This window comes from Montipora capricornis, chromosome 3 (assembly GCF_036669925.1).
Source record: "Montipora capricornis isolate CH-2021 chromosome 3, ASM3666992v2, whole genome shotgun sequence".
In the NCBI taxonomy this organism is placed as follows: Eukaryota; Metazoa; Cnidaria; class Anthozoa; order Scleractinia; family Acroporidae; genus Montipora; species Montipora capricornis.
In genome coordinates, this window is record NC_090885.1 from 64,463,412 (window position 1) to 64,483,411 (window position 20,000).

A 20,000-nucleotide genomic window follows, 5' to 3' on the forward strand; every position below is an offset into this window, starting at 1 on the left:
CTTGATTCCTGCTCCTGACTGAGCATTAAGAGTATTAAAAGAGGCACTTGTGTTCGATGGAAGGCCTTGGAACCAACCAATTTTACATGCTTTAGCCCCGTGACCAAACCAACCGCAGCGGAAGCACCTGTTGGCGGTATTTCCAGCAAGTTCTGGACGGACAAAGAAAAGGACAAATAAAAGAAAAAATCTGTACAATCAAGAGGGTGGGGTGGGGGACCTAGCTGAGAACGTCAGTGTTGAATTGCGAGAGTGAGAGAACAACCAAAATTTGCTAGCTGCTTAAATAGCCTGGTAACTCAATGGGAATATTCCGGAGGACTACTAAAACACCAAGAAAATACTTGATAACAAACCACAAAAACCCTTCAAATTAGAAGAATTCAAACGCAGACCAATAGAAAATACATTAATTTTACACTAGCTACAAGTTTCAGTTCAAAGGAAATTGGTGTTTTCAATCACAATGGTGTGAAGGTTTCAGTTTTCATACTCGTCCCCAAGGAAACTTCCAAAGCAATTTCTATCAAATCTTGTAATGTAAAAATCTCCATGCGTTAAGAATATCCGGAGTAAACACTGACTTCAGCGTCTTGTTATCAATGTAAAGGGAGTAAATATTAAGCAAGTACACTGTTTATATTACTGGTTTTCTAAGATAACACCATGTTGTCGGCCAGGAGAACGTATTAAAAGACCTGGTTAAAATGTACGTTGCCGAATAAACTAATTAAGTATGACGGTCGTTTTGGACACGGGACAAATACATCATTGTCGTGGCTAGTAATAAATTTTTGTGTCCATTGCGACAAAAATCGAATGTATTGGTCGCTTCGCACATTTTCAGGGAGGCATGTTGTAAATTTCAGCCGCGTCGTGAAATCGAGCATACAGCGATTGATTTTATTGAGATTAATAAGCACAGTTTTATTTTTCCTTTAGGTTTATTGTTCACGCAAAACTGATATTTTCTGTTTTGGAAATTAACCATTTTGAAAGGGCTATGTACACTTAACATAACAAGGTCGTTGTGATGAAATTTACACACAGTGCCATCAATTGGATGATTACAAGACTGAAGAAAAAAATTTGCTTACTACAACACTTTGAATTGCTGTTTGACATCTTTATCCGAAATATAGCACTTACATGCGCACATTTTGTATTTGGTATCTTGTTGCTTAAAGTTAATATCCTCTGTTATCTCTAATTATTTAAGACGTTTTATTTTCTTCTGCTAAATCTGATTATCTTTAAGAAATTTCCTTTTCTTTTCTTTTCTTCGCGTCACTAACTCCGTATAGGACTGGAACAAGCTTACAATGGAGGCTAATGCGGGGGAATATATTAAAAAGTATTTGCATTTGAAAAGATTTCCCCGCATTAGCCTCCATTGCAAGCTAGTTCCAGTCCAATACTGAGAATACGAATATGGTCTATTGTATGTACCGTGTTGATTGTCTTTTTATTAACTTCCTATTAATGAATGCGATGATGACGATATGACTATGGTTGTGGGCCATCGCTGGGCAGCTACATATAATTTCCATTTGGGACAAATACATCTGCCTAGGGAGAAACGGACGGAAAGGTACAAATCAGCAACTGAGCGGGAAACTGAACGAAACGATAGCACGATGAATACCATATGACACGTGATCGCTGTGTACAATATATATAAAGTCATTAACTTCTATTAACAAATTAATACACTAAATCGTTTTTTGTAAGTTAAAAGATGATTAATGACTTGATATGAAGTGTCTGTTGGACGTTGTTGATAGAAATAACTTCTTTTTCGTTTGCATTTTAGTCTTAAGTGAAATCACAATCTGTTAATGATGTCAAGATCAGTTAAGGAAAGAAACTGCCGTTGTGTCAACAAGGGTACTTGGTGTATACAGCAAAGAAGCTGTCTCAACGAGGAACAAAGTCTTTTGAGAGATGAACAAGTCCATACTGGAGAGAAGCATAATGAGTGCAAAGAATGTGGAAAGTGTTTTACGGAAACAGGGAATTTAAGGGCACATCAAAGAGTAAATACTGGAGAGAAGCCTTATAAATGCAAACAATTTGGTAACTGTTTTAGCAAGCAGGAAATTTAAAGACACACGAGAGAGACCATACTGAAAAGAAACCTTATAAATACAAACAATGTGGCAAGTGTTTTAGCGAAGCAGGAAATTTAAAGATACATGAAAGAGTCCATACTGGAGAGAAGCCTTACAAATGCAAACAATGTGGCAAGTGTTTAAGCCAAGCAGGACATTTAAAGACACATGAAAGAGTCCATACTGGAGAGAAACCTTATGAATGCAAACAATGTGGCAAGTGTTTTAGCAAAGCAGACCATTTAAGGAGACATGAAAGAGTCCATACTGGAGAGAAGCCTTATGAATGCAAACAATGTGGCAAGTGTTTTAGCCAAGCAGGAGATTTGAGGAGACACGAAAGAGTCCATACTGGAGAGAAGCCTTACAAATGCAAACAATGTGGCAAATGTTTTCGCTATTCAAGAAATTTAAAGATACATGAAAGAGTCCATACTGGAGAGAAGCCTTACAAATGCAAACAATGTGGCAAGTGTTTTAGCCAAGGAGGACATTTAAAGACACATGAAAGAGTCCATACTGGAGAGAAGCCTTATGAATGCAAACAATGTGGCAAGTGTTTTAGCCATGCAGGAGATTTGAGGAAACACGAAAGAGTCCATGCTAGAGAGAAGCGTTACAAACGTAAGCCAAAAGGAAACTTTTTTCGCAACAAAAAAAAAGGAAACATGAAAAAGCACTAAGGACGTTCTGCAAGTGCAAGTGAACACGAAGGAGAGATCCATCGCCCCTGCACTCGACCGGAACATAGTTCAAACCAGGGTGAAAATTACAGCTGTTGGCTTTGCCAAGAGCAGTTGTGCAACGAGGAGCTTCTTCTTGCACACTATCAAAATCATATGATGTTTGAGGAGCCATCAACTTAAAGTAGTTGAGTGGCTGTTTAATGAATTTTGTTTAAGAAAGTTTTATTTCTTCGGCTATAATGGCGTTGCGTTTGTAAATTTAAAAGCGTTCCATTTCCTCGTTGTAAGGTTTCGTTTGACGTTACTTCGCCGCCAAATGCGTTCAGCCTTTTCTAAGGTGCGTTGAAATTTAGATCATTGTTTAAATATCTAAACACAGTTTTTTTTTTTGTTTTTTTTTGGGGGGGGGGGAGGAAAGGGGGGTTATACCAGTTCAAGCTATTGTAAATGCCCTTTTATGTGTTTTTAAAATAGTATTTTAAAGGTTCCACTAGAAACAACGACTTTTTGTAACAAACAGGCCTCTTTAACCCCAGGCAGCTTAAGGACGGTGTCTACTATTGTTAATGCGCATACGTTCTGCGCATCTCGAGATACTTGGATTTCCTATCAGTGATGCTTACCAATACAGGGTTATTTTTGCGTGGTTTAAAACTATCCCGGAGAAAGTAGATCTTAGTAAGTACTCTTGGTATCCAAAAAGAACATTGGGGGTACCCATGAATTTTGAGATAATTAAGCTTCAATTTGAGAAAGAACGTCATACATTGCTTTGTATTTTAAAGATTTTTACAAATATTATTCATGAATTATGTTTGAAAAATGCGCGGTTACCCCAATTTTCTTTTTGAATTTCAATAAAACTTGTTAAGATCTACATGTCCTGCATAATCACACACCCGGGCAAAAATATCTTTAATTAGTAGGCACCGTCCTTAAAGTCCCCGGCAGCAATGCTCGGCTACATAGCAAGTCTTATCCTAAAGAGAAGATAAGAAATTATTTTCCAGAAAAGTGCCTATTCACAAACTACCCCCGATCTTTATCTTATAAGTCAAATCGATCCGAAAGAACCGTTATTTTCCAGTGAGCTAATATTTTGTGATTGTGACACCGTCGATGGTTCCCGAGAGGAATCAACGGGAAATACTAATTAAAGCAAAGATTCCTTAGGTACCAAAGGGAGTCGTAGACGGAAACGTAATCCGACAACATCTCAAATTCATATCCGTTAAGCTCACAGCCTTGTTCTACCAATATATCAGTACACTAGTTTGATTTTGGGTTAGTGAATAAAACCGTGTGGTAAAGTGAAATAAATTTTTCACTGGAGTTTCTTCAACAAGCGTGCAGAGTACTAGGCGAGAATGACTGCGGTCCTCACAAAAAATCCCGGCAGTTGCATATCGAAAAGACAAGTATTAAAAAGATTTTCTTGTCACAGTCAAAAAAGTCTTTTTATTTGGGTACACGGGGAAGACATAGGTCTTTTTTCTGTTCTTTCGGGCTTTTTTTTTTTAATATATTACTGAATCTGAAACAACACTGTACAAGGCAAGCGAAACCAAGGATATTTTTATGACGTAATCAAAGTCATAGTTGAAGTACCCGATCAGTTACCCATATGTCGCCTCCTTTTTGGGTTGACTACTTTCGAGTAGTTATACACTTGTGAATGTCCTAAAATACCTTCACAAGTCGGTGGTGCATGCACTTTAATTACTTCGATAGATGCTCGGGGAATATCCGAGTGCTCCATTGCAAGAGTGAAACCTTCGAACTTCCGATTATTACGTGTAATTCGGATGCTTTACCACTGCGTTGTTGGAGGTTAGTAGGAGCTATGCCATTTTTTGACCTTTTCATCCCCGTGGCGACCCCCACTGAGGAGTAAAATCGTCTGGGGTCTCCGGGGGGGGGTACTCGATGTATCCCTGGTTAGGGAGGTGCGGCGCGGCCCGTCATACCCTGACCCTGTTTAAGACAAATATCGCTGATTTTCCTACCCATTTTAAGACAGAATTCCGATTTTGATACCCTGACCCCCCCGGGCTGGGGTCAAATAGAGTTAAATCATGTACAAGTTTCACTCTGCGATTCCTTGACTGGGCGTCAAATGTAGGCGTCTATGAGAGAAAATTGCTTAAAATTGTCAAGATGAGAGTGAGGATCACTTCACCCCTTCGTCTATAACCCGCGCTTCAAATTCATTTTGTTTGTTTCATGCAATATCACCTTAATTTCCAAATTGTGACCTGCAGACTCGTACCAGTGACATGTTGGGCTCCCTTTAAACACAGAAGATGCTGAGACTAGATAGAGTCACATGCCAGAGCCAACCATTAGTACTGATAGAAGTTGAAGTGTTGGCTATTTACAAACTTTTCTTTAAGAGGATTGCATTACCTGTGAGCAACTGTTATCTTAAAAGGAAATGATTAACCACTTTAAAATGAAATTACTACTTTCGTTATAAAGTAAGAAAATGTTAAAAGAATGAAACTTGAGTTAGACCAATGCAGTTGAAGGTAGTTACCCAATATAGTTGAAGGTGGCATCCAAGAAGTAAAGCTTCAAATGTTTCAGTACAAGATTTTACAGAACATATTACCCACTCAAGCGAGCTTATACCGAGATGGCATAAAAAACAGTGATCGCTCCACCCTTTGGAAAAGCGAGAAGCAAACATTAAACCACCTCTTAGTCTCTCATAGCCTTAGTCTTGATGGTATGAAAAAACACGAGAACAGATCTTATTAAATTCATGTAAACTCTTATACGGTTGCCACGTTAGGTCGACTGATGGGCAGACACTAAATCACTGTATTCTTCCTTCAAAATGTTATATTTTTTTGTGCTGGTGCATGGGCGGGAGGATGAGCTCTGTTTCCGGACTTTCCTTTTGCGTCTGCATGAAAGACTACTGCTAAAAAATTCTCTAAGAATGTTTTTTCGAGAGAGGGCTTTCCAAGGACTTTCTTTCTCTGTTCTCTTTCTCTTTCTCTTTCTCTTTCTCTTTCTCTTTCTCTTTCTCTTTCTCTTTCTCTTTCTCTTTCTCTTTCTCTTTCTCTTTCTCTTTCTCTTTCTCTTTCTCTTCCGGTAGCATTGTAACACGCAAATACACTCAGAGAAGAGATGTAATCTGCAGATTGTAATCTTGCGTCTGTAAACAGCATTTTTTACAATGACTGCAAAATTCTCGCGAGCTCATTGGCTAATTTTTATGGTCAATAAGCGGACAGACACATAAATTTATAATTTATGCGTTTCCAAGAATTTAATTTATGCAAAATTTTGTGAAACGTCGATCTGTCACTTTTTAACCAATAGAAAGTCTAATTTTTTTCATTAGCCAATAAGGGAGCGAGGCAACTTATGAATTTGGTTGCGTCAGATTGAATAAAATTGAATTTTCTTGCATTTTTGTCTCGCGTTCTTCTCGTGCTTTGACTTTATTTTAACCCCTCTGCCTTTTTGGTACTGTAAAAAACAAATTGATGTCAGTTTTTCATGCGTCTGTCCTGTTATTGACAATTTCTCGTCATTGTTGTATATTTGTGTCAATTAAACATTTTTTTTAAAAAATAGTGCGAGCACCAAAATGGGTAACCAGTATGAATGTCAAATAGGAGATAACAAGAATTATTTTGCAATAAAATGCAAGGCTAGTTCCCCAGTGCTTGATGGTAAAGTCAATCAAAATGGCCTGAAAGCTTTAACAACTACTTGTGTTTTTGGATTTTATTCCAAGGTAGGTTTCTCATTAGATATGTCATTTTGGCTAACAAACGCAAATACCAAAAGAATTGCAGGAAAGCGACCTCGGTTTCCTGTCATTAAGAAAGACCTATGACCATGGACATATTACAACCATGATCGGCATTACAATCTTCACCACTATAACGACCGTGAATCCAACGATTGGCGTGAGCACTGGGAACAACAGAGCCACCATGACTACTGGGACCACCGTAAACATCTGGAGTACCATGGACACTATGCATGATGATCATCCATAGCCACAATGACTGCGGACGAGTGACCACCACAACCACAATGATGACCGTAATCTCTGATGACCCTGGCCATCAACGACCACTCCGACAATCCGCGGTACCACCTGCTCTTTGATTGGATACCTCATGTTAGCAAAAAAAGTAAATGAGAGATTAGTTAGCAATCTTAATTTAATTTCTTCAGGCAAAGAATCCTCTAGTAAGTTCTTGGCGTCAAAGATTTGGGAATCAATACCTTCTTTATTTTAGAATATGCTTTGTAATAGTTCTTGGAGAGAATACAATTATTTGTTGTTGAGTAACCAGATTTAATTTTAATACATCTAATTGATAGACAGAGAGAGAGACTTTCATAACTTAATCTTAGGTTTTCCGTTTTAATAAACTTCAATAGCAAATGCTATTTAAACTTTTAGCCCACGACCAGAAGCATACAACGTCATTGTATTTGTGCAACGCCGCTTTAAAAGACCGAAATATTTTTACAAGGAAAGGTTACGTTTTATAGAAACGTTGGCCGTGTAGCACTTATATTTTTTTAAACAGCTAACGCTCACATGGTTCATATGGGATATAAATCTAGCACTTCACCTTACACTCTATTCAGTTAACTCTGTTTAAAAAAATATAAGTGCTACACGGCCAACGTTTCTATAAAACGTAACCTTTCCTTGTACTTGTACATGTTCATTGCCGTGACTTTTACATCTTCAGTTCCCACGGCCTGCTCCCGTCTGGCCTTGTGGCTCGGTCGGTGGAGCGGCGGAGATCTAACCCGAAGGTCGTGGGTTCAGTTTCCACCCTGGTCAGAGTTTTTCTCTGTCCTTGTGTGGGCCCATTTCCATCAGTAGGGCTAACGCTCACATGGTTCATATGGGATATAAATCTAGCACTTCACCTTACACTCTATTCAGTTAACTCTGTTTAACGAAATATTTTTAGATTGGTTTTCCCGAAAAGCCAGACCTTTCCAGCTAATCATAAGTCTTGCAGGAGAAATCATTACCCATCGGATTAAGAATCTTATTTAAGAACCAAACTTTTATTTGAGAACTTGTCTAAAGAAAGCTTGATTTGTGAAAATGGCGTTACATGTATAGACCTACAATCTCGGACAAAACTGTTGAGACAGTAACACAAACTCGTCTTCATTTTTAAACATGCCTACTTACTCTCCCCTACCCCGTCCCCACCCCCCCCCCCCCCCCCCCGTCAGTCAATGTTGCTGAGTATCGTCATATGTTCTACAGTATATTTCGGACCAAGATAAATCAATATTGAGGTTGGAAGGGAGGGAAAAGGGCAGGTTTAAAGCGGTACATTTGGATAACTTGTTGGAGTACCAAAAATGTTCTTTTGTCTCAACAGGTTTTGTCCGAGATTGTAGTATTGGATTTGTATCCTCCTGTTTATGGGCTTCTGCTTGCACTCGATGGTGTTAAACCTGAAAAACATCCATGCTTCTTTGGATACAGTACACCAGGAATCAATTTCTTTGAGGATAACATTTTTTTTTTCTTTCTCTAAATGATCTTTTCTATAGTAGATACATTGAGGATAGTAGATAGACTAGTACGAAAAAGGTAAAGGAAAAATGACATACTCGCCCTTATATGGACAAATTGAGCAATTGTCTCTTGTGGACACCTGAAAAGTTAAGGTTGCTTCAACAGGATTGGAATGCATAACCTGTGATTTGATTAAGTGTGAATAAACACATTAAATTGAATGGAGATATGAAAAAAACCTGAAAAAGGTAATTCATTTTCATCACCAAAGAATCATCCATCAAGCACGATAGAATTAATCCAAAGCAGTCTACAACTTTCCTTTACGGATGGTGTTATTTGCGGGCCGCAGATTAAAGGTTTTGTCCGAGAAATTTATCAGGCTGGAAAATTTAAAAAAAGACATTCATGTTTAACAAAGCCCGATAAAATAATGCCACTTTTCCTACGCGGTTACGGTTCCTGTGTACAGCTATACATAAAAGGTCGTATTTAACATTACATTAAATTCACCTTGTTAGTTTTGATAAAGATGGCTGACAGTCATCAAAATTGGCAATATTAAAACTATTTTTCTCTTTTTGGCTTGTTGGCTATGTTAAATTGCCTATCACCTCAACACAGTTTGTCACTGTCTTAATTTTTATTCTTCGAAATCATCCCGTATACATTGTGTTGTTTTTAGAATCTTTGGTTTGAAAATTCAGTTTTTTATTTTCTTTGAAAAACCGTAAAGTGGTTATACTTTGATCCATAACCGAGCAATAAAGGGGAATGGGTTTAATGCATTTCCTGGTTCTTTGAAAAATAGCAATGCAAATTAATTAGTGACGTCATCCCGGTATCGAACCCATTTCCCTTCATTGCTCGGTTATTAATCAAATTATGACCACTTTTTTCGTCTTTCAAAGCAATTAAAAAGTGCATTTTCAATCCAAAGGTTCTAAAAACATCACAAGGTATTTGGGAAGATTTCGGAGAGTAAGTAAAGTGGAAAACTCAATTGAGGTGATAGGCACTTTAAAGGAACAAAATACTTTTGTGAATAATTTACAGTATATTACAATTCATTAATTAGTTTATTTGTTACTACAATTTTGTACACTGTATTTAGATTTTACAAAAACGAACTCAGTGACGCTAATTTTTCATTGCACAAAAGTGATCAGCAGGCCAAGATGAAACCCTCTGCAAAGTTTAAAAAAACTCTGTGGAGCAGATTCAGAGCTACCTTAAATATTTCATTATTTAAGGTGGCTCTAACTCCGCTCCACAGAATTGTTTTTAATTTTGCAAAACGATTCATTCAGGCATGATGATTACATTTCAGAAATAAAAAGTGGGAGTCCCCAAGTTCGTTTTTGAGATATGAGCAGCTAAAGCCAAAATATAGGGTGTTTTTACTGGGCTTTCCCGTTGCCACGGTACATTTTTACGTCACAAAAATGGCCGAATCTTTTTCAGAAGTAATTGGTGTATGATATGACACCATAACATCTCTGTTAAGAGATAAAGTGTTGTACTGTCAATCCTAATAAGAACGTTTCTTTCAAGTGGTGAAACTGGTTTGAGCCACCTTATGTCGTGGATGGAAAAAGAATGAATTTAGATCATAAAAACAAACATAGGATTAAATTGCTTGCAATCCTTCAATTAAACGCGCATACTAACTCTAGGAAATTGTACTCATTCAAAAATTCTTTTCTGGTCTTCCACTAACACAAATGATTCTAGACAGTCTTAAAAATATCTTTGAAAAGTCAGGGTGAGGTTCTATATTGAAAGTCAATACTGCCCCGTGAAGAAACGTCTGGGCAATGGATTTTGGCTTTTTAATCGTGGGGGACACGTAGAAATCAGTAATACAGCTGTATATTGGTTAAATGGGATGTTGAAACTCGTTTTTTGCTCGGTCTTAACTGGTACCATCTTCTACTTGTCTCTGAGTGCCACAGCCAACAAACTCGAACCCTTAACAGCAGGGTTGCCATTGGAATACAGTATAGATAATCGCTTTTGTGTTGTTTTTCGGATACTTAAATTTGTTCGACTACTGGTGACTTGGATCCGTGACCTTGAATGGCCGTTTAACTAAACTTGCGAAGATTAGAACACCAGATCTCTGTATGTCATGATAATTATTGTAATGAATGCAAAAATATCTGCGGTACGCAGTTTAGCAGATATTTGTTTTCTGCACGATCTTATACGGTTAATTAGGTGCATTATGGTGGCTGTTTGTGTCCTGGTATTTAAGCGTTGTCAAGTATTTTGCATATGGTTATATAAGTGTCTTGTTCATTCGTATTCATCCTTCGGGTCTGTGTACGCCTACTACCCACAGTTTCGTTTTTGCTTAATTTATTGTTTGGCCCTTGCCAGCTATCAGTTTGATTATAATATTTTTTGTTTTGATTTCCTATAGTGCGGGGAGTTCGGCCCCTTTAGTGTTTTTTGTTTAAAGTCGTCCGATTCTTCAGAGACCAACCCGCGCCGTGCCCGACTAGATGCAGGAGAAGACTTTCGCTCTTCACTGAGTGTGCTTTTGCTGTCCATCGGTTTTTCGGATGACTTTTGTTTTGGCAATGTTTGTTCAGGAGTTAAAGGCCGTTTAAATTCCTCCGTTATTTTTTGGGCATCCACTTTAGACGCTCCTCAGTTTACTCTCGATACCTTTTCCTATGGCTATCGACTTCCTTTTGTCAGTTATCCAGCCCTGTGTTTTTTAAGCAATGTTCGTCGGCTCTTAGGCATCCCGACTTTGTTCTTCGTTCTATTTCTGAGCTTTTGGACAATGGCTGTATCGTGGAGCATAGTAGTCTCCTTTTTGAGTTAACCCTTTGACGGTTGCGAAGGACAAGAAACTTCGCTAGGTGATCGATCTTAGGTACGTTTATTGCCGTCTCGTTCGTTTTAGTTTGAGTACGAGGACCTTCGCTCGCTCTCGCAGATTCGTCAGGAAGGGCATTGGTTCTTTACCTGAGACCTCAAATCTGGATACCACCATGTTGATATTTTTCCGGCACACCAGAAGTATCTAGGTTTGCTTGGCCCTTAAGCGGCGGACTTAAGTATTCCACTTTCACGGTTTTATCCTTAGGTCTCAGCAGTGCGTGTTTTTGTTTCGCTATTGTTGCGTCCATTAGTTAATCGCTGGCGATCTATGGGGCATAAATCTTTTGTTTATCTCGACGACAGCAGTCAGCCCGATAGGACATCAAACGTCGCAGCAGCTTTTGCTCAGCGAAAGGATCTCGACTCTTCCGGTCTCCTTGTTAATGAGGGGAAGTCGTGCTGGGTTCTGATGCAAGTGGGCGAGTGGCTAGGTTTTGTGATCGACGCCTTTTCTATGACGTTTCGGATTCCTCAGAAGAAAGTTTGCAAGCTTTAGCTTTCGCCATTCAAATCAATTCATCGTCCTACCGTGAATTAGCCAGGATCACCGGTTCCATTATTTCGGTTTCCTTGGCGGTTGGGTCTATTTCCCGTCTTCTGACTAGGCAGATGTACTAAGCTATAGAGTCTAGGTCGGCTTGGGATCACACTTTTCGCTTCCCTCCCGCTCTGCTAGAGGAATTGAAGTTTTGGTTTAATTACATAGAATCGTTTAGTGTTTTCTCCACTCGTCCTCCCCGTGATTTGTCCACTGTTGTTTTTTCCAACGCGAGCGACGTAGTCTTCGGAGGGTTATCCGCTTTCCTCTGCGGCTCTGTGGCCAGCTGTCGACAATCGACGATTTGGGTCAAAGTTCTACTTTTCGCGAAGTGAAGCCATTTTTTATGTTTTGCGTTGTTTTGTTGAGCACTTATAGCCCAGGAAGGTATATTAGTGCCGCCAGGATAGTTTCTGTTGGTAGCTCTAAGGTCCATCTTCTCTGGCTCTGAGCATCTTTTGTTTTGTTTTGCTCATGGTATTGAATTGGTAGAGCAGTGAATTCCCAGGTCGCTGAACAGGAGGGCCGATCATTTAAGCCAGTTCGTTGACAAGGATGATCGACGGGTTAATCAACCGTGTTTCGACTGGTTGATGCCAAATGGGGTCCCCAAGCGATCGACCGTTTTGCCTCCTATTATAACTCTCTGCTTCTGCGTTTCAACTCCAAGTTTTCTTCTCCCGGTTGCACCGGTGTTGATGCCTTGGTCCAGGATTGGAGTGGAGAGAATAACAGGGTTTGCCCTCCGGTGGGTCTCGTCGTGAACGCCGTTCGAGTTCTCACGGCTTGTTCCGGTCGTGGGACTTTGATCATTCCGGAATGGCCGTCGGCCTTCTTTTGGCCTCTTTTATTGTGAGGGACCTTCATGGTTTGAGTCAGTCGTCAGGGAGGTTTTTGTGCTTCCCGCCAAACACGATCTCATTTTGGACGGCCCAGGCCAGATGCAGATCTATAAGTCTCACCCGTCCGTTTTTCGCAGTTGCCCAAAATTCAGAATGTTAGCTTTGCGTGTGGATTTTGGGTAAGTTTTTGGTCGTGTTACGGATAGTGTTTTGAGCCTGATTTGGCACATTTTGAGCCTGTTTTGTCGTGCTTCGAGTTTATTTGGTCTCGTCGTGGTTTGTGCCTGTATCGGTATTTTTGGTCATTGGCGCAGTAGTTGTTTGATTTTCGCAATATTTTTTGTTTTCTTTCAAATGTCCTGAGTTCCGGGATTTGGCTTGAAGCGGCCTCATTGACCAATTCTTCGTTGAGTGACATGATTCCAGGCCTCATTGATCTGCAATTGGGTGCTAAGGCTCCGTCCACGGTGCTGAAGTACAAATCTGGCTAGCTGCGGTAGCGAAAGTGGGCTTTGTCGAAGATTGGTGTCTTCGTTAATCCAGGAAAACCTTTAAAGGCATATTGCATTATTTATTTGTGAATTAGCTGAACGTTCGTCTGAGAATAACACTGGTGTATCTTCTATAGAATCTGCCGTTTATGCTATTAGGTGGGGCCATGCAATGGCTGGTATCGAGGCTTGTCCTGTCAGCCATCCCTCTGAGTAAGGTTTACTTTAGAGGGTGCCAAAAGAATGCTTGCGCGCCCACTTCAGCCTAAGGAGCCGCTGTCGGTAACACTGTACGGACGATTGCTGCGCATTTTGCCGCTAGCTCTTCGCTTTCCGATCTTCGTTTTTTGTTAACCCTTTTTAGTTGGTTTTGCTGGCTTTTTTCGCGTTGACGAGATTAAGAATATAGCACTTTCGTGATGTCTTTATATTTTGTGTTCGTAAGTCAGTTTACGTGCCTCAGCGCGAAAACGACCGGCATAGATCCGTCTTGTAGGAAGTTATCTGGTGATTAGTTAGGTGTCCATGCTGTTTGGAGGTGCAAATCCGCTGATTTGGCGTATTTTGGGCTTGAATTGGCATGTTTTGAGCCTGACTTGGCATATTTTGAGCCTGATTTGGCACATTTTGAGCCTGATTTGGCATATTTTGGGCCTGAATTGGCATATTTTGAGCCTGAGTTAGCATAGTTAGAGCCTTATTTGGCGTGCTTCGAGTTTATTTGGTCTTTGGCGCAGTAGTTGTTTGATTTTCACGATATTTTTTCTTTTCTTTCAGATATCCTAAGTTCCCGGATTTGGATTGAAGCGACCTTATTGACCGCTTCTTTGCTGAGTGACATGAAAAACGATCAGCACAGGAAAGGCCACACTGCTGTTCTCGCTAGATCTGGCAAGGTTACTTGTCCTGTAGCTGTGACCGAGCGGTTGGTTAAGCTTTTGCCGCAGTCTTCCTCTGCGTTCCCATTAGTTCGTAAAGTTATGAAAGCCAAGTCTAAGGAGCATTTTCATTCTAGTTTGGGCGTTTCTATGACCACTTTAAGGGTGGAATTTAAGTGGCATATTAAGCCACTTTTTAGGGAAATTTCTAAGTACGGTACGCACAGTATGAAGTCTGGTGCGGCGTCCAATCCGGCTTGTAGCTGATGTTTTGTTAGATATCCACGCTGGTTGGAGGTGCGAATCCGCTAATCAATTTAGTTGTTTCTGTTGTTCGTTTTTCATTGTCTTATTTTATATTTTCTAGTATTCACTGGCGATTGTTTATTCAGAATTAGATTTTCGCTTTTGCTGGCTTTGTAATTTTATGAGTAATTTATTTACAGTCCTGGCGGGGGACGTGAGTTGCGCCTGCCCCTTCCCAGATTTCCTGTACCCTTTTTTCCTACGGGGTTTTTTGGGCAGGTTTTTTCTGGCCACCATGGTACGCTTACACGTAGCTTTAGGTTATTTAACCTTGCTCTAGCTATGCTCCTTTTTAATTGGTCCCTCATTAAAGTGGGTTATGGCGTTACTCACAGGCCATATCCAATATTCTCCAGGATTTGTTGTATTTTTCGTATCTTGTTTTTCTATTAACTTCTGGTAAGTGCAGAACAAGTTTTTTACTGGGTTGCCAAACCCAGTCGGAATCTCGGTTTCATTTCGTGGGTTTTTTTTATTTTCCGTGTCGGGAAAAGTCTTGCCTATCACTCCCCTGCTAAGTGGTGGCTTTGTGCATACAGCCTTCTGAGCATATTTTCGTAGGATCGAGAGGGTAGTGGGAAATGCGTAGATTTCTCTGGTGGACACAGTAGAACGATAAACTTAACCGGCAATGGCGTCGAAAGTCATGTAACGCGAATGGCGTTTTAGTGGATCTTTGAACAAAATATACCCTTATGAAGCTCAATAATGGCAAGTCAATTGGATATACAGGCGATGGAATCTTATAAGCGACGAGAAATGGACTTCGACAACAATTTATCGCACGTCGAGCCGAAATCAAATTGAGCTGTATTTACCTGAAGTACATGGTAAGTTAACACGATCGAGTTTCTTGTCTTTACGCACGCAATGAAATAGGAAGAGGTTTTCGCCTCTAAGAGCAAATATGTTGTTTGTTTCAATAAAATTTTCGCTGGAAAAGGAATATTGTGTGGTATTTTCTGCCTTTGTGAATTATAATATCATGTTGCGTATTGAATTTTCAAGCTTAAGGTTGAAATGTGATATGCGAGAAGTTTTTTAGTATTGCTCTGTAAGAAGGAAGGGTTCACAGGCCTGTTGGAGGCGTGCTTGAGTTTCAACAAAATGAGCCCCAAAATCCGTGAAGAATTGTGACGCAGTTGAATAATAAAGTAGCTGCTATTTCCAAAATGATGGAATTACCTGGTTAGAATAAATAACGTCGTACGCGTCTTGGAGAGTAAATTTTGACTTTGGGTAAACAAGACTTGGGCGATTGTGATCTTTGTTTTGACTTCGCTCATTTCATTGTCAAACTTTATAACACTTGACAGAAAAAGAAACTTACAAAAACCCGGTATCTTGCCATCATTTGACACAGATACTTCACTGTTTGGCGAGTAAACATGCCGCGGTAACTTCATCACGGCGTCCGCTGAATTCCGGCGATGTCACTTTCGATTTTGCGATTTATTTGTGCAGCCAAAACTTACAATAACAAAATTGAACGTTGCAAAAATCCCCCACAATGTTTGTCGCTGATCGTAACTTTTTATATTCTATATTCACGGTTCAAAATAAATGTTGTTTTCATGTCGTAAATATGTTATTCTAGAGCGATCGTCCTGGAAACTTCCTTCTGCTCTTTCTAAAAACTGTGTATCAATATTTATTTACTTTTGCATCAATATTTGTTTTTGCATAAAGCAAGCTAACAAAATCTGTACCTTGCTGAGTTCACATTTGTTAGCGTTAATAGTATTTTCGGTCCGATGCTTCTGTTTTACGAGTGGTATATTATTTTGGTCTCCCATCCAAACACTAACCCCGCCGAAGAGGGATAAACTTCAGTGAACTTCGGTATTACAAAGCTGTCAGATGCTCAGCGGGCACGCTTAAACTTGTGGTGAAAAGAAGTTTATCAACATGTCAGCCCAGAAGCCAACGTTTCTCACTTCCCATTTATTTTCTTCAATCTTTCTGGGTTCAGTACTTTGCTAGTAACCACATGTCTTCTCAGACTATTATCATGGCACTACAATGATAGACAATACCAAAACAATATCGTGCACTGTTAGAGCTACATATTACGCAAGGACAGATCTGTTTCGTCGTACGAACGTGTGAGGACCTGTAAGCCAAAAAGGGCCTCGTCTGGTATGACTTCTGAATGACCCCCCAACTTGAAAAAAAATGTCTGAAACGGTGCACGTACCACAGGCAACCCAGTGTACCCTCACGGAGGGTCTAGTTTTTTCGTCCAAAGGACCAATGTGGACTAGGAAAACGTACCAAAAACAATAATGAATTGACCGAATGCAAAAATGGCCGCCAACAAATTATTAATTAGCCTAATTGTTAATTAGCCTAACTAGCCTCGTTCACACAGGTAAAATTAAAAGAATTTGGGCTGTAAAACGACGCTAGTTAGGCTTATTAACACAAAGACTAAAGAGCAATTTGTTGGCGGCCATTTTTGCATTCGGTCAATGGCAGGCCATGAATTTCGGTATTATTATTAACAGAAAAACATTTGCATCTCTGAGTGGTCATGTCTTTGATTGGCCGTCTATATTTAGTAGTGTCCCTCAAGGATTTGTTCTTAAACCTGTGCAATTTTTCCTTTTTTTCAGTTTTCCTTAATACACTGTACAATGCTTTAAAATCCTGTAAATATCTCCCCATCTTTATCGGAAACAGAGTACCTCCGGAAACTTGAAATAGCACAAGAAAGTTCTGCAAGTACAAAAGAACTTGAAGTTGAAATCCATCATCGCTGCACCAGACAAGAACTTCATTCACACCAGGCTGAAAAACACATCTTTTAGCTTTACCAGGAGGAGTTGAGCAGCAATGAGCTTCTTCTTGTGCACTACGAAAATCATATGACATTTGAGGAGTCGTCAAGTTGAGGCGCCTTGGTGTCTTTTAATGTCAAGATATTTTGTTTAAATTGCTTTAAAATGGCAATGACTGATAGTGGTTGAAGTTATCTTGTTTATGATTAAATTAAAAGGTAAAAAGGTGCCATATGAGATGCCATATATCCCAAGCTTTCGTTTTTCATTCCTGCTCGTACTAACGGTTTTTTGTGGGTGTGCTTAGAAATGCACAGTGATGTACCTAGCGTTTCACAGGGGAAGCAAGACCAAGACTGAGCTTTTTTTTTTTTTCAGCGTTTGGTTTCTTCATTCTAACGAGATATCTTTTAATTTTAATTTTTGTAAACAGAGATGTGTTCAGTTGAAAACGGACCGTAATATTTTCGCTATACCTGGTGATTTCCATCACATGAGAACGGAACGATCGAATTAAGATCGGTTTTTGAAATCTTCGCTCAAGAACTGAGAAAGGTCATCGCCATACCGGCTCCGTTCATTCCTATCAGTAGACTAATGCCAAAGTCTCTGACCTGAGAAATATATTCCCACGACATCAGATCATGATTCCTTACAACAAAAACACTTTTGGAATTAGCAGTCGACTAAATATAGTCAATCAACTTCCTCAGTTTCGACAGTCCAGTAAAATCTGGTAATCCCAATTCCTATCAGATGAAGAAAAAAGCTACCATACAGTGTAAGGAGTAATTGTTGCATACTTAGAACCGCAATTAATGGCTAATTTGTGTATTATTTTTGTTTACCGTTGAAAGTTACATATGTTGTTAATATACTACTACCGTGACTTTTTTGCCATTCTTGTAATTAAATTGGCCAAGAAGTTTAAAAGCCAAATCTGGAATAACCGTATGTGAAAAATACAGTTAGTATTTTAGGTACCAGCATAAACAAATGGCCGAATTGAACGTAAAACCGTTCTTGATAGTCCTATAACAAAATTGGTTCTGAACAATGTAGTTCCCGAAGCTGTGAAAATGGAAGTATCCCATCCCACTTGCTAGTTCTTCTCTGTCGGCTGTTAAACAATCCGAAGCATGTCAAGTCTCACATCCTTTTACGAGCAGAAATCTTGTCTTCACGATAATGTGACTGCGCTCGTCGACCTCCAAGACTACAAATTCATCAGCCATTCCCTGGGGAAAGTGGGGGGACCCCGGGCTAATTACATTCGTTATAGGGTCTTATAGGGAGATTTGAACGAGAATCTTACCTGGGGGTTGGGAAAAATCAGGGAGATTTTGTTCTCTAACACCTCGAATTAGGGAAAAATCGAGGTACTTGGTAAACAGAAACTCTGAGTCATTTCAAGTTGTTTGCACGCATGGAATTGTAGCCCCCGAACACAAGAGTGCGGGCTCATCCAACTCCTTGTGGTTTGTTTCGGCAACATGGCCAATCTCGACCCCAGAGCTTCTCTTGACTGAGGAAGAGAAAAACTCTGGGGAACCCTGAAACAAACTGTAGTAAAGTGTCTTCCAATTGGTCTTCGTGAAGAACAATCAAAAGCGTCTCTAATTAATGAGAAATAGGGAATACACTCGCGGACTACATCTCGCGTTTCCCCTACATTTCTTTCGTGCTCTATCCGCCTTCTGCGTGCTTTACAACAGAACAGGTCACACGCGAGGCCTCTTCATTTGTTAATTATGATAGTCTTATACCTCTCTAGGAGGGGCAATTTCTTGACTTTGCTTGCTCTGGGGCCCCATCTATCAGAGGGAAATTGAAATATTTGGCTGAGCCCTTTGCAAAGTCCCCTCCCTTGACCGGGGCCCCTCTAGATGATGGCTGGCGTTGATAGGTGCATTAGCGTCAAACTTTAGCATCAAATTGTATTTTAAATCGTTTCTTAATGTTGTAATTTTGTTTTTCAAAAGCAAGGGAAATTTCAGCCTCATGCCATGATCATTTGCACTCAATGGTGTCAAACGCTGAGACCCGTCTGTAAAAAGTCATGACTTTGTACACCGTCCGTACAATAGCAACAGCGATCAGTTTCTTTGAGGATAACATATTTTTCCCTAGCTCGATATCTGCCTCTTTCTCAATTAGATATTTGCTACTGTAAATACTGAGAATAGCGTGAATAAAGAAATTAAATTGAATCGAGATAAATGCAAATCTGAAACACAAGACGACTTGATCAAGCAAAATAGTATTGCTCTCTTGCGTCCCCTCACCAGTCTACGTCTTTCTTCATGGACAGAGTTGCAAACATGACGTCCTCTCCTTTCTCTCAAGTCCGCTGGTCAGAATGGCATGACCATTGCGAAGCTCAATGCGAAGAGAAGGAGTGAACTAAAGGTCTGGGCTGTTGTGAGCGAAAGCTATCTAACAGAAGGTAAGAAAGTTTGTTACTGCATTTTAAGTGAGAGATCGGTCTCTTCGAACGTGTTGTATTGTTAAATCTTTGTTTGCCTGCTTCTTCCTTTTCGGAAATGATCATGGCCGTGCCCAGATATCTGGCAGCCGGACATATCGATCGGGCGCAACTCTTTTAGAACGTGTAACAATCGAGTATCAATTTCTTTTCTTGCGTTGTCTTTATTCGGGTGCAACTGCTTCGAGTAATAATTGAGTTTTACTGTGGTCTTGCGTTGTTTGCGTTATTAGGGGTTGTGTTTTGCAGGACGCAAACCGTGACAATCGTATAATCGGAAGAATAAAAATAGGCGGTCAGTATAAAATAAGGAACGTGGACTGCGGACTGCGGACTTCGGACCAGGTATAAAATGAGGACCAGCTATAAAACTCGGACTGCGGCCGGGTACAAAACGCGGACTGCCCGCGGACTGGATATGAAACAAGTTTTAAAAAACGGAGCATAGAACAAAACTAGGTTTG

The 20,000-nt window shown here is 39.9% G+C and overlaps 1 protein-coding gene across 1 annotated transcript in view; it reads left to right on the forward strand.

The window, feature by feature from the left end:
- Nucleotides 1-20,000, forward strand: part of LOC138040716 (uncharacterized) — a 101,338-nt gene that overhangs the window by 50,363 nt on the left and 30,975 nt on the right. Inside the window, 1 exon segment of the mRNA XM_068886391.1 lies at nt 2,108-2,726. Coding sequence (XP_068742492.1) covers nt 2,108-2,726 — 619 coding nt within the window.